We start from the raw sequence: 15,712 nt of genomic DNA, 5'->3' as shown, positions 1-15,712 counted from the left end.
GGTGGCTTAGAGATAGGGTGAGGAGTTCGGTCATCCGGGAGGAGCTCGGGGTGGAGCCGCTGCTCCTCCACATCGAGAGGAACCAGCTGAGGTGGCTCGGGCATCTGATCCGGATGCCCCCTGGACGCCTCCCTGGGGAGGTGTTCCGTGCATGTCCTACCGGGAGGAGACCCCGGGGAAGACCCAGGACTCGCTGGAGAGATTATGTCTCCGGTCTGGCCTGGGAACGCCTCGGGATCCCCCGGGAGGAACTGGAGGAGGTTTGTGCGGACCGGGAAGTTTGGGCTTCCCTGCTCCGAATGCTGCCTCCGCGACCCGACCCCGGATAAGCGGTAGAAGAAGGTGAAGGTGTGAAGGAGATGATGCTTTCTTCCTCACCTTTTTCCATGGATCCCAGCTCCTGGTGTTCGGCTGCGATCAGGTGTTTGTGCATCTGTTTGTGTCGGCTGTGGACCATGGGGCACTGCTGGTACTGGTCCTTCTCCCTCTCTCTACAGCTTAGATGATCCAGGAATGGTGGCGGATTCACTGCTGGTGATCAGTGTAGGGCCTCCTTCTCCCTTTCCCCAGCAGCTGCTGTGGTCTGGTAAGCCCGGTTGTACTCCAGTGTGTTGCAGTTTTTATTGGGTTTTTTTGTCAATGTGAAAAGATTTTAAACAAAAGATTTTATTATGTGACTGAGAAAATAAATTGTAACTTTGGGGTAACCATGTCTGTCTAGTGTCACCAACTTACGTGTCCTTCTGTTCTTGGGGTGAAATTCCCCTGGTGGTGTTTTTGAGACCTCTGAGTCCACATTTCTCACCTGCTTTGCTGCCCACCCCACCACACTGAGTCCCAGCAGCGTGACATCTTGCCCATTAAAACCACTGCTTTTGAGCCAGACCTGCCCCATTAACTGCAGTCCAGATCTCAGGATCACCCTTCACATTAATGCAAACATGTTATATGTTGATTCTTTATTTGTTTGAGTTTGAGTCAATTTAATTAGCATTTAATTGATTTTTATTTTAACTTTCATTTATCCAGGTCAGGCAGTTGTCAGAATCAGAATCAGAAAACTTTATTAATCCCAAGGGAAATTGTGTTTGTAACATGCTCTGTACACACAACATATCACAATAAAATGAGAAAGAAATATTATGCAAAGTGCAAAAAGCTATACAAAAGACCTTAGAAACAATGTGCAAGAAAATGCAGATTCAAGAGCAGAATGAACAGAAAAATGTGCTAAAGAATCCTTCATTGTCATTTTTTCAGGGATGAATTGTATGTTTTTATTGCCACAGGAAGAAAAGACCTCCTGTGGTGCTCAGTCTTTGAGATGGGTAGTCCCAGTCTGTTGGTCCACCATTATCAGATCTACCTAGCAGCAGACAGCATAGTAAAACGAAGCAAAATAAAAGGAAATACAATAATTCCCCTCGTTGGTGACATGTAAATAAAACATTTTTTTATGTCAATGTGGCCAGTGAGCCAAAACGTTTGAGCCCCTCTCACATAGACCCATCGTTTGAGCCCCTCTAGCATAGACCCATCACCAGTCCTGGCAGCAAAGTTAGAAGTGAAATTCTTGGGACTTACACTCACAACTTCCTGGGACGGAGTATTGCCACGAGGATGGGACTGGTCATGAGAGTTGATGGAATGGACACTGTTTGTCTGGTGATGTCTTGGGAGATAGATTTTTGTACAAGTGTGACCCTCTAAAGGTAGAACTAAAAGCTTCCTGCCAGTCACTGCCTACATGATTAGACTGTTTCCCCTCCTACCTAAAGCCAAGGTGGAACTCAGACACATCTTGGCACTGGGAATTTTTGAGGAGGTTACTGGACCCTCAGATTGCTGTGCCCCAATGGTTCCAGTTGAGAAAAAGAACAAGAAGTAGGTCTGTGTGTGTTGACCTAAAGCGTTTAAACAAGGAAGTGAAGCACAAGAAATGCATCCTGCCAACTCCTCCAAGATACAAGAGTGGAGTCCTGTGAATGGTCACACGTCAAAACCTATGACGGCCCCTCTGGCTTTACAACCTCAGTATCCAGCTCCGGCTATTTGGGGGTTTGCCAAAGTGGCCATAAAGTGAGCAATTGTTCGGAGAACCTAATAGGAAGACTATTCCAGGAGATAAGTTGTTGAACCCAAGGCTGACCTCGCAGGCCTGACCTGTGAGTCAACCCCTCCCAGGCTGACATGCCTCAGAAGGAACTTAAGTCAGATGTGTATGTTGATATTTATTTGTGTTTAAATGTATGCTTCTCTGAAAAAGAGGAACCCATCCCACAAGACAGTCACACAAGCGAGATTCCGATTCTGAAAGTGAATGGTTCATATTCATATTTGTGTGTTAACATGGTCATGTTTAGTCTTGGTTGAAATCTTAAATTGAGATGGCAACGGTCACTTCCCGTCTGCAACAAAGGACCCTTGAGGCCCAAGGCCGCCACCTCCACCTTGACGCAGCGAGTACATCCCCACCAGCGCGTCCGGCTTGAGAGCCAGGACATCGGCTCCAAAAGCTGCTCGCCTCCTGCCACGTCTCCAGTCCAGCCCATTCATTGACTCATCTCACCCCTCATCAATGCATCTCATCATCCCTCCTCATCCTTCCATCCATCGCCACAAAGTAAGACGTTTGTCACTCTGCATTAATGAGTCTTACAGTTAGACTAGAAAATTACAATTTTCCCATCAAGTTTATGCACACGTCTGAGATAACTTTGACATTACATTACAGCTGGCTTACGTCCTCCACCGCGATATTGAAGGAATCATCTCGATTTCATCTCATTGCATATTCTGTCCTGTTCTGTTCTGCTTTTTAAAAAAATAAACTCATACTTGACTTCAGATATAGAGATTGATTACATTATTTTATGAATTAATTTGCTTATTATCTTAATAGTTTCCTGACAACTTTATCTCAGGTGGTGCCCCAAATTTTGAGGTGACATTATTCTTATATAGTCACACGTCACATTGGAGGATATTGCTCCCAAGCTGGTTGGAGCTGAAGTGTTTTCAACCATCAATAATGCCTGTGATTTAGCTAGATTCTGTTGGATACTGTCAAAAGCTGACAACTTTCATAACCCTGATGGGGACCTCATTGGAATTACATCAGCTCCAGAAATGTTCCAGAGGCAGATGAGGACGCTGTAAAAGGATCATGATGGACTCGTTGTGGTGATGGATGGCAAGTTAGTTTATAGAGTAACAAGGCAAGAGCATAATACCCATCTTGATGTCGTGCTGAAGACCATATATATCAGTTGAACAGGCTGTCATTTTGGAAAACCTGAAATGCAGTACTTGGACCACATCATTAGCACAGAAGGCATGAGACCCGACAGTGACAAAGTTAGTGCCACAACATAGATGCCAAGTCCAACTAATATTACCAAACTTAAACAGGTCCTGGGTCTTGCCAACTACGAAGGAAAGTTCTCTCCTCGGAGCTGCATCCGTTCACCCCATTGCTGAGCTGTGCAAGCTAGAGAGACAAGATTATCTCACCGTGACTGACTACTACTTGAGAGATATTGAAATTGCTCACCTGTCTTTTACATCTAGTCTCCAAGTCATTACCAGGCTCAAGGGCATGTTGGCGAGATGGGGAATCCTGCTGCAACTAGTGAACAACAATGCTACACAATTCATCTCGGATGAGTTACAGGACCTCTGCCAAAGTATGGGTTTGTTCACACTATCACCAGTCCTCTTTGCCCTCAACTTCAAACTGGGCAAACCATCAAAGTGATGCTAGATGGAGAAAAAGGGGTGGAGAACATCTGCGAAGGTAATTGGCAAGTGCACAGAGCCCCAGTCTTACATGGTGAAGACAGACATTGGTGCTGTACTGTGATGCAATAGAAGACATCTGCTGGTAGTCCCGGAGCCTGCTGACCCTCCAGGTATGCAGCAGCCACAGCCTCAGGGTCCTCTGATGCAGCCGCCCAGCAGTCCTCCTGAGGTTGGATCCAGCCAAGGAGATGCTTCTGCTTTTGTCCAGAGACTGAAATATCCTCCTGTGAGGAGTTCAACTCATTCATCCACATACAGGGCTGTTCAAGTCGAAGTACCTCTAAGATATAGAGACACTTCAACATGTAATGATACTTAATACTGTTTACGGTTAAGTAATTATAAGGTGAAAGAAGCGGTAATTCACAGTATATGTTCCGTGGGTCAGCTTATGTTACTTATTCATACTGTTTTGATTGGGTAAAATCTCATCATTGAAAGCAGCCGTGGGAAGTGACATGGTTATACATGGGCTGCCCAGATTTGTATACACATATTAAGGAACTGCAACTATCGGGGGCATGCATGTTTATCTTTGAGATGCTGAAGGAGAGATGTCATGATGGGTACTACTGTAGCAGAAGGTCACGTGGCTGGTGGAGTTACACTAAAGAAGACAATGATTGTGTGTTCATCTTTTGGCGAACATCGACACATGACATTCTCCAACTTGCTGCAAGAGAACAAACCTCTTCTATTTTCTGTTTCAGTTGTTTCATCCGCAATCATCATTACTTCCTCTTAGACAGTTTGTGATTTTAATGATCAAAAAATACACACAGAATAATTCACAATAAAAAATGTCAACTGTTGACTGATGTGGCAGTAGATTGGTTTTGAAAAGTAGCCCTGCGTCGGAACATTTACATCAAGGATGGCCAAACCAGGTCACAACTTTTTATCCCTGGCTCTTTAAGTGTACTGTTGGTCTTACGAGGCTTCATGAAACAGTGTCTGGATTTTCAGATGTAGACACGACATGGCACTCTCTGTTCTAAAATCCTTGGCTTTTGACAACCATTGCAATGAAACGTCAAATTATTTTTGACGTACTGAGCACTGATAATGAGGTTTCATGAAGCCTCGCACACATCACTAGTTACCTACATTGCTAACAAAGTGTTTTGTAACAATCCCTTTTTTTTCCAGAAGATTCTCATCATAATCAACTACACATTTATAATAACTTTTCTTAAATTACTCTGCACTTAACTAATAGGCAAAAACGATGTCATACGTCATCTGATGTCCATTGTCCCAGGCATACAGCTTCTTGTCCAGTGGACAATAAGTTAGCTGGGTGGTGTGTGAGTGTGTGTTGACGAAGGCCAAATTTGGCACAGTGTGAGTGAGAGTGTGTGTGTCAAAGGCATAAGTCACATTCGCATGGTGTCGGTTCATGGCGTCCACACCGTAGAGTACGCCGCACACCAGAAAGATGTTGGCGTAGTAACCTCGCCTGAGACCCGTGCGGAAGCTTCTGATTGTCTGGAGATCTCGAGGCCGGACATGATTGAGCAGGATCACTTCTTGGTGGAAGCCCTCGGTGTCCAGAGCGGGATAAACTAGCCATATCCCGGACTCGTCCACTGCAAACTCCACCTAGACATATGCACCAACATGAGTTCATACTGCTGTCAAGATCTTTGACAGCTGATTGAGCTTTGACTCCCCCGTGTCAGTGTAAAAATGAAATCACCAAAGGTCTCACAAATGGACACAGATGGACACATCTGCCCGTTTTTGCTTTATTTCTCCACCACAGAGGAAACCAGCAGGTTTTTCTGCCATGATGACATGGCATTTAAAACAGTGCCATCTGCATATTTTGAGCACTAAATGACACTTTGTAATTTTCCATGAATCCTTATATTTAATTAAAAAATACTTTTTAATGCTATTTCAATCAGGCTTTTCTTTAATAGTGTTTGTCTGGTCTTATCACTGTTTCCTCCACAAATATGTTTCACTAGAGCATAATGTCATATATCAAAGAATGTGCATCTGCCCATTAAGGCCTTAAAAATGTCTTCTGAAATGTCTGGTTGCTTGATTGGTCAGCCACAACCCACACTGTGTCTGAAGATAATTGAGTCGGCACAGTACGCATTAGAAGGCCGAGACAGGATGGAGATCATTTGGAGCTATCAGTGACCGTTCTCAAATCATCAGGAGGTAGATTTGCTACGTGAGCAGGTCAGGTCAGTATAGCACCACTTTCTAGTTTCCTTTTAGTGATGCCTCACTTCAGCACGTTCTTCTGCAATAGACAGGTTGGCACTAAATGATCTATGTACACTTTTACTTCAGTTTCAGTTTTCAGTTAGAGAACATTATTTACTTTCGATCCCAGAGGGCTCTGACTGCAGACCTCACCTGCCAGGTCCCTCCACCTCCTTTGTCAAGCCCATAATGGCAGACTGCAACCTCACCTTTCAGGACCTTGGTCACCAGAAATGACGAATTATGCACTCTTTGACCGGAAACTGACATTCCTCCAAATTGGTCAGTGGCCTGAGAGACTAGGTGGAGGTCTCTGTAACGGTACGTTCACACCAGCAGACACAACTGATTTACTTACAAAGTAAATGGAGTTGAGGTGACCAACATGGCCACGACGGTACTGGAGTGTGCGATGCTAATCGATTTGAGCATCATAGGGCGATTACGGCCACTCAAAACAACACAACTGGGCTACCGCAAAATTTTTGAACTACTACGGCCAGTCGCGGTGCGTTGACCAATCAGAGAACGGATCCCCTGGTGACGTGTGCAGGAGGAGGAGAAGCTAATCGCAGCAGACCTTCCGCCTTCCTTTTGTAAGTGACACCAATTGTCCATTTTTTCATTTCTACTGGGACATAAATAGGAAGAATCTTGTCCTTTGGGAATTTCGTCACAACAGTTCCTGGTGAGTTGAGACCTTTATTGACTTAAGTTTACTTAAGTTATATTTGCCTAAACGCAGTGTCTACCTAGTTTATGAGGCGAATGTAGTGCAGCGACTGTAGAAACTACATATGTATGGTAAATAATTAATAATTGTTTCTGATTTAACTTAATTCATATGAGACCTCCTGGAAAAGTGGAAGGGTCTGTTTATATGACGGGAGGATGTTGAAGAGTGGAGTGGTCAGCGGCATCTAGAGTCGTGAAGTCTTCGCCCGTCCTCTGTTTTCTGGAGCCCTTCATCTCCAGGAGGAACCTCGGGGGACATGACTGGAGATACAGCAGCAGCAACAGGTGAATCATGAGGTATGGATGGATCCACTCATGATGTTGGTGATGATGAGGAGGAGGAGGAGAAGGATGGACCTTCCTCCTGCCTCACTTGGTGCTGCTGCATCTCCTCCACCTGCCACTGGCCCCTCCTGATCTACTCCTGGTCTCGACGTATGTAGAAATAGCAATTTCTAGCATTATTCCATTTCTTATTAAATGAGCTTGTACTACGTCATTTAAGCACTGTCATAGTGACATGACTTGCTTTAGGTTAACTCTATTGCTGTGTTATTACAATTTTTCATTACGGGGTGTAATTGAAGTCAACTTCCATTATGTGCAGGACACTGAAGGAAGAGAGCAACAGGGGGAGGGGTCCCCCGGTGCTGATGCTGAGCTCAAGCATCTACTAATGAACTCCCTCCACAAACCCAGATCAGAAGTTTTCAAGGTCCTGCTTCCTTTAATGCAGATATTGTCAACACAAATAAAAGAATGCATAATTTACAGCTGACTGAAATTTGGATCATTTGGATCCTTCATTTATTTTCTTTGTAGCCACAGTCTCATTAAAGGAACCAGACATTGCCCCCCTTTCAGAAAGACTCCTCCTCTCTCTTCTGGAAGAAAATATTGACCCCAGCCATTTCCATCCTTTTTGCAAAGTCTGCCCCAATGACCACTCTCTCATCTCTGGGTGTACTCCCTATGCAGTTCATCAATTCAAAAGGTTTCTCCTCAAGGACACACGCCATCTGCACTAACTGCATGTCCATTCCTCTTGCCATTTACACCATGATACAACCCTGCTCCTAAGCTTCTAGCCTTGCTACTTTTTCACTTGGTCTCCTGAACACATAGAATATCCACCTTCCTCCTCTGCATCATGTCAGTCAACTCTCTAGTTTTCCCTGTCATAGTTCCCACATTCAGAGTCCCTACTCTCAAACCTATTCTCTTGTCTTTCCTCTTCTCCCTCTGTCTATTGGCACGCCTCCCCCCTCTCCTTCTCTGTCTTCGACCTTCAGTAGTCCAATTTCCATCAGCACCCTGCTGGTTAACAGCACTGATTCGATCCGGTATGAGATTCATTTGTCTGATCCGCATCTTTCAGTTTGGCAAGTTTTTACGTCGGATGCCCTTCCTGACACAACCCTCTGCATTTATCTGGGCTTGGGACCGGCGTACGGAAGCGTAGCGGAACTGGCTAGCCCCCCCTCACGGCTGTACTCACTTCACCTTCACTACTAAGATGTTTTTTTTTCTTTTTTGGAAAATATTGCTCAGTTGTATTTCCATCTCTGTTGAATGATTCAGCTTTGCACTGTGGATCTGGTTCCACTTAATGTGCCAGTTGCCATGTCAGATAAAAAAACATGAGTTTGCGTCACTTACATCGGTCCGACTTCTGAGAGATTGTTCCTCGAGGATAGCATCGTGCAGTGTAGTCCAGGCCGACACATATCTTTGTCTGAGGTCATATCTGATCACGTCCCGGCTGAAGGCCCGGTTGTAGTATAGTGCTCCATTAAACACCACATGGCTGGTGCCAGTGTAGCTGTAGGGAAGCTTGTAGGAATTACTGACCTGACCTGGACAGGAAAGATGTAGAACCTCAGATTAAAAAAATGCAAAGAAAAGAAATGTTGTGCTTTAAACAAGTACCGGGCAGGTTGCTACATCCATTTTATCATCTTTTTTTACTGTGGGATGACCTGAAAAGATGAGCTCTCTGAGAGAGAGAAAGAGAGATACACATTCGTCCTCAAAATTATTCATATCCTTGCTGAATTTATTTTTTTTCAAGTGTGTGTGTCAGTTGACAATTGACAGAATGACAAAAAAAAAAAAAAAAAAATGGAGATGAGATACGAGATGAATTAGTAGGCCAGGTTTGGGGTGGAGGTCGATGTTCCAACCAGTCAAGAAACACTTTAGTAACGAATAAGGTGTCTACTGAAACAAGCAGCACCAGACTGACGATCAAATGATGCCAGTCTTCGGGCACCTCATTGATTCCAGAGTGTGTGCTTCATTGGTTGAATCAAAAGCCTGCACCACCCCAGTCCTTTTAGGACTGAGTTGAATACCCCAGGTCAAGATAAATCTGGTGGTTGTGTCCATGTGAATGAATGCTTTGTCGCTATCGCAGGATGCATGATTGACATGTGGATCAAATGTTACAAAACTGTCAGCACTTTACCTAGCTTGAAGGTTGTCATGTCTCTGAACTCCAGCAACTCATTGCCATAGTGACCATTGGTCAGGTAAATGACATTGCCGTGACCACGTGCATCTTTCATCCAGATTCCATCGCTGAGGCCATAAGAGTTGTGTAGGACTGGTTCTGAAATACTGGCCACCGTGTCTTTGCACATAGCTTCAACAACACACACAAAAAAGACTTCATCAAGATCAAGAACCATGACAAACTTCCAATGCAATGATTTACCCGGTGTGGTTGTCGGTTTGGGCTGTTGGTCTAGACTCTCACTCCATCCGAGTCGGCTTCGAGCTCCTGCATGACGAGTGGTCATGGGTGAGCTTAGAACTGTTGTCAGTGGAGTTGTTGGATGCTTCACTGGTGTCACTTGGGGTAGTTGCTTTGTAGTTTGTTGCACATGTGATTGAGCTGTGGGTTTAGAGTCTTCTGTAGCTGCCGTTGAAGTTGCAGTGGGTTTGGTTTGAACCGCAGGTGAGACTATAGGATGAATGGTGACTGTGTGCCCATCTGAGAGCTGCACATCCACGGACTGATCTACTGAGAGAGATGACGTGACTATTACTGTATACATTATAAAAGATGTGATTCCAATTACCACTTTTCTGTCTCTCCTTCTCCACCGGCAAATGGGCTCCTTCTGCCATGTAAAATGTCCAGCCCCTGATGACCTTGCTGCTTCTGTCTTTGATGGTCTCCTTTGACTCCACTTTAACTGCTTTAGTCTTATTCGTAGTTGTCTGTTGCCTCTCCTGGTAAACAGTAATGCATGAGTGTGAGCAAAACAACTTGAGCCAAGAACCCTCCAACTTTCCACTCGCGAGAAACATTCTTCCAAAACAAGGCAATGTCCTGAAGTGAGTGTGGTGTTGGGTCAAGTGCCTGTTAAATAAAAGCTCAGAACTTGTTGCTATGGAGGCACCCGGAAGATTCACGTAATTTACCAGGTGGTTATGAATGTATTTGCACACAACCATTTCCAGTGAGAAAACTAGCTCTCTGCCACACACGACTGTCCATTCAAGCTCCACTTGTTACTACTCATTTTTTTTTTTTTTTTTTTTTTTTTTTTATAGAAGGAGTACTGGGGACAAAGCATACCCCACCCACTCCAGTGAGATGTCACTCCAACCAAACTTTCACAGCAAAATAACCACAACAAAAATCATCAACACCGGGATGACATACTTGCTTGTTAGTAGTTTGGACATTTCTCTGTCCTTCATCATCTTCCAACTTTGAATTATTTGTCTTCTTTTTCTTCTGCAGACTCTTCTTGTCTTTTTCTTTTGCCTTGCCTTCAGCACTTTTTCCGTTAGTAACAGCCTGAAAACAGGTCGCAAAGTCAAGTTCAGTTGCTCAGCAAGTTGGCTTGTCCTGAAGGTAAAACATTTATTTTACCTTTTAACATCACTGCAATACTTAAATGATGATTAAATGATGACTTCATTTTTGCCCAAAGACCAATCTAGTGCAGGTGTGGACATAAACCATAAAGGCCAATTCTGGACAAAAAAACTATCCTTGTGTGGACCTTATGCCAATGTGGGGACCATTTGGCATCAAGACAACTGGATCATTGTAATTATGGTTGAACTTTGGTTCTGATCCTGGTTAAGGTTTTGGATGGTTAAGTTGAGAGGCAGGGGAAAGCACTATGTCAATGAGTGGTCCCCACAAAGACGCTACAAACGCGCTTGTGTGTGAACTTGTATGGTATCAGGATGACGAGGCCAGCTAGCGGCATATTGGTTGTCAGACGCCACAATGATGTTTCTGAATGATGCTTCTTTATATTCGTCTAATGAAAATAAATAAATAAATAAAACCACTATCAGCCAATGCACTTTCAATAACACATCCTCAGTCCTGTGGCACAATGTATTGACGTTGGGAAAGCAGACTGTTGCCTCGAGCACTACATACAACTTTTTTTGTTTTACGCCTATGCTTCAACATGCAGCGCTAAAGGTTGCCTTTGCCGTCAGTATCAGACACAAAAGTCCACTTCCCCAATGTGAATACATGAAACAATGGGAGTGAGGATGGTTGTGAGTTGTGTTTTTTATTTCTAACGTCTCCATCTCGTTTTATTACATGTGAGGAGGAGGTGATTCTTGAGGCAGTGAGGCAGAATCTTTCTATGTGTGGTGTGGAGCGATGAAACTATAGGTGCATACCACACACGATGATCAATGGCAGACTTTGGATCTTAAAGTGTAGGGTCTCTGACAGACAAAAAAAGGTTTAAGATTTTGAAAATTTTTATGTGTGTGGAATCCTTCCGGAAACTACTGTCAGCTCTGGTGACAAGTTGTTTGTGGAAATTGTATTCAAGAAGAAGGTGTTTAATTAATTTCCTTCTGAGTAGTGTGGTGGCTCTGGCATGAGTTGTTTGGTGACAGTGGGCACTTTTTACTTTTGTGGAGTTGAGTGGTGCAGAATTAAAGTGGTGGTTCTAAAATTAATGGTTTTATTTTTGTCCAGTGTGAATCTGACTTTGTTCTTACGGATTATGGCAACCCTTGAAAATAAAGAGCAACACTGACCCTTTTTGTGGCAGTTTGCTTTACTGGAAGAACAACTTGAGATTCTGTTGCTGAAGTTGATCACGCTTCCTACTTCTGCTATGTCAGTCATTAAAAAAAATGTTTTGTGGTTACTTTGTTGAATTGAGTCAAGTCTGAGAAGACACTGAAAACAGCAGCAACATTTCAACATGGTTCCTTGTAGCCTCCAGGGTCACTGATATATATATATATATATATCTTCCTTCTTCTACCGCTTATCCGGGGGTCAGGTCGCGGAGGCAGACACACAAACCTCCTCTAGCCCCTCCCGGGGGATCCCGAGGTGTTCCCAGGCCAGACCGGAGACATAATCTCTCCAGCGAGTCCTGGGTCTTCCCCGGGGTCTCCTCCCGGTAGGACATGCCCAGAACACCTCCCCAGGGAGGCGTCCAGGGGGCATCCGGATCAGATGCCCGAGCCACCTCAACTGGTTCCTCTCGATGTGGAGGAGCAGCGGCTCCACTCCAAGCTCCTCCCGGATGACCGAACTCACCCTATCTCTAAGGGTGCGCCCAGCCACCCTGCGGAGGAAGCTCATCTCAGCCGCTTGTATCCGCGATCTTATCCTTTCGGTCATTACCCAAAGCTCGTGACCATAGGTGAGGGTGGGAACGTAGATCGATCGGTAAATCGAGAGCTTCGTCTTGTGACTCAGCTCCCTCTTCACCACAACGGTCCAATACAGCGACTGCATCACTGCTGCCGCTGCACCAACCCGTCTATCAATCTCACGGTCCCCGTTTCCCTCACTCGAGAACAAGACCCCGAGATACTTAAACTCCACCACTTGGGGCAAGAACTCTCCACCGACCTGGAGAGAGCAAACCACCTTATTCCGGTCGAGAACCATGGCCTCAGACTTGGAGGTGATGATCCTCATCCCGGCCGCTTCACACTCAGCTGCAAACCGCCCCAGCGCATGCTGAAGGTCCCGGTCCGATGAGGCCAGCAGAACAACATCGTCCGCAAATAGCAGAGATGAAATTCTGTGGTTCCCGAACCGGATCCCCTCCGACCCCTGGCTACGCCTAGAAATTCTGTCCATAAAAGTGATGAACAGAACCGGTGACAAAGGGCAGCCCTGGCGGAGACCAACATGCACCAGGAACAAGTCTTATTCACTGACAGCAATGCGAACCATGCTCCTGCTCCTGTCATACAGGGACCGGACAGCCCCTAGCAGAGGGCCCCGTACCCCATATTCCCGGAGCACCCCCCACAGGACATCGCGAGGGACACAGTCGAACGCCTTCTCCAAATCCACAAAGCACATGTGGACTGGTTGGGCGAACTCCCATGAACCCTCGAGCACCCGATGGAGGGTATAGAGCTGGTCCAGCGTTCCACGACCGGGATGAAAACCACACTGTTCCTCCTGGATCTGAGGTTCGACTATTGGCCGTAGTCTCCTCTCTAGTACCCTGGAATAGACCTTTTTTTATTATCTCATCATTTTAGCATTATGCTAAAGCTATTATTGACATTTTTATTTAAAATATTCAACTCAAACTTAACAATCTGACTTGTACATGTTTCAATGTCATTATTTACATAGTTACCATTTTCATCCCATTATTATTATTAATACTATTAGTTGTAGTGGTAATATTGTGATTAACTTGGTTCAAAAACAATTAAAACATCACGTTCCACTTTCTTTTCTCACTGTTGCCAGTCTACTCCTACATACGTCTTTTTTTTTTTTTTATTTGACCACCAGAAAGTTGTGCAGTCAGCACCATGCAGTCCACTGGAGAGATTTGTGGTGACTGACTGGAGTTTTCCATCTCATACAGAGATCTTTCCAGTAATGATTATTGCAGTCCATCTTGAAAGGCATGACACTAAAGAACCAGAACCAATTGAAGTAACAGGATGAAGCATGCTGACCCTGACATGGCTTCCCTTCATCAGTTGTTTGGAGCGGAGAACAGCTGACAGAGGAGCCGTGCATTCACACCTCCGACAGTCAGAGCCAGAAGTCTCTATGGTCAGTGTGTAGGACTCCTCCTGGACACACGTCTGGTCACTGGTCTCTTGGCTGCCCCGAGGAATTCTGATGGGTCGTACAGTGCAACGACAGACACAGTCAGAACCTGATGATACAGTCCTGACTTTGTCATAGTCTCCAAGCAACTGAAGAGAACAAAAAACAAAGTATCAGAATTTGTTACATTCACTTGAAAGAAAATGTTTGGACCTGCAAGTGGAAACTCCTGCTGATGCAGCTGTTTACACAAGAGGGCCTAATACACAGAGACTTTTTGGTTAAAGTCAGTTACGTAAGCGACCACACAGAGGATAAAGAAACTTTCCATGGTGAGGTGGACGCACACGTACGCATGTCCCTCTTGTCCTTTTGAGGGGGATAATGTATTAATGTGAAGTGACAAACCGAATTTAAATCCAGATCGAAAATATGATATGAACATTTTAAATAAAAAGTCGTCGAGATAAGTGGATGGATTCGAAGAGTTCATTCAAACGTGAATAATGCTTTAACTGTACAATTATTCGCGCGAAACAAAGCATACCTGGCGGACGCTCTCTCGGTTCTGTTCGTCTTCCAGAGGTTTTGCAGTGGGTCGCTCGGGCTCCCTCGAGGAAAGATCGTTTCTGACGCTCGCCTGCGGTGTTGGCGTCAGCACCCGGTCACTCGGTGTCGGCCCGGTCATGCCGTCCAGCCCGCCGACACTGCAGGACAGCAGGAAGAAGAAGGACCACATTTCCAAGGGACGAAACTGAGAACAGGATGATTCTGAAAGTACTTGAAAGTACTACTGAGTTAAATGCAGATGGAGGTGATTCAGAAGTCCGCGGAGGTATGAGAATTTTTTAAGTCCATCATCAAAAATGAGTTGGAGCGCTGCGCGTTTCAGGCTGATGGGAGCAGCTCGGGAGACCTCACACATGGAAGAGCGGGGATGAACCAGATTTAACCCCTTGAAGAAATGTATCTTTCTCTTCTCTCGCTCTCTCGCAGCATGCAGATAGATAGATAGATAGATAGATAGATAGATAGATAGATAGATAGATAGATAGATAGATACAGGGAACACTAAAGTAACATGTTGTAGAGCTGAATGAATTAAATCTTTTTATTTAATACTTTGTTCTTTCTATAGTTGAATGTGACGACAACAAAATCACACAAAAATGATCAATGAAAATCAAATGTATCACATGGAGGTCTGGATTTGGTGTTCTACTCAAAATTAAAGTGGAAAAACACACGACAGGCTGATCCAACTTTGATGTAATGTCCTCAAAACAAGTCAAAATGAGGCTCAGTAGTGTGTGTGGCTTGTATGACCTCCCTACAACACATGGGCATGCTCCTAATGAGGCAGCGGGTGTTCTCCTGAAGGATCTCCTCCCACACCTGGACGACAGCATCCAACAACTCCTGGAGCGAGACATGATGTCCCAGATCTGCTCAATTGGATTCAGTCTTGGTGCAAATGCCAAACATCCTCCACAGTGTTGAGTAGTAAGCACCACCTATGGACGTCGGGCCCTCATACCACCCTCATGGAGTCTGTTTCTGACTGTTTGAGCAGGCACATGCACATTTGTGGTCTGCTGGAGCCCATTTTGCAGGGCTCCTCCTGATCCTCCCTGCACAAAGAAGGAGGTAGCGGTCCTGCTGCTGGGTCTCCTAATGGACTGACCTGTCTCCTGGTAGCGCCACCACGCTCTGGACACTCCGCTGACAGACACAGCCAACCTTCTTGCCACAGCTGGCGGTGATGTTCTATCCTGGATGAGCTACACTACCTGAGGAACTTGTGTGGGTTGTAGACTCCATCTTGCCAGTTGCCTATAATTTCCACCTGTTGTCTTCCATTTGCACAACAGCATGTGAAATTGATTGTCAATCACTGTTGTCAGTGGACAG

The 15,712-nt window shown here is 45.0% G+C and overlaps 1 protein-coding gene across 2 annotated transcripts; it reads right to left on the bottom strand.

The window, feature by feature from the left end:
• Positions 1-4,593: 4,593 nt before the first annotated feature.
• On the bottom strand, positions 4,594-14,689 carry LOC128769832 (olfactomedin-like protein 2A). Of its 2 annotated transcripts, none has more exons than XM_053883847.1 (8): positions 14,349-14,689; positions 13,705-13,950; positions 10,433-10,570; positions 9,843-9,996; positions 9,476-9,784; positions 9,227-9,403; positions 8,419-8,615; positions 4,594-5,403 (listed from the first exon to the last, which is right to left on the bottom strand). In XM_053883847.1, exons 1-8 carry the CDS (start codon positions 14,538-14,540, stop codon positions 5,014-5,016), a joined length of 1,803 nt encoding a protein of 600 aa, XP_053739822.1. In that variant the 5' UTR covers positions 14,541-14,689; the 3' UTR covers positions 4,594-5,013. The 2 variants fall into 2 exon arrangements, with proteins under 2 accessions (XP_053739822.1, XP_053739823.1); XM_053883848.1 differs by having other exon boundaries at positions 9,476-9,781.
• Between the last annotated feature and the right edge of the window lie 1,023 nt (positions 14,690-15,712).

This window comes from Synchiropus splendidus, chromosome 13, assembly GCF_027744825.2.
Source record: "Synchiropus splendidus isolate RoL2022-P1 chromosome 13, RoL_Sspl_1.0, whole genome shotgun sequence".
Taxonomy (NCBI): domain Eukaryota; kingdom Metazoa; phylum Chordata; class Actinopteri; order Syngnathiformes; family Callionymidae; genus Synchiropus; species Synchiropus splendidus.
The sequence above is the reverse complement of the archived record's forward strand: the minus strand, read 5'-3'. Positions and strand labels throughout refer to the sequence as shown.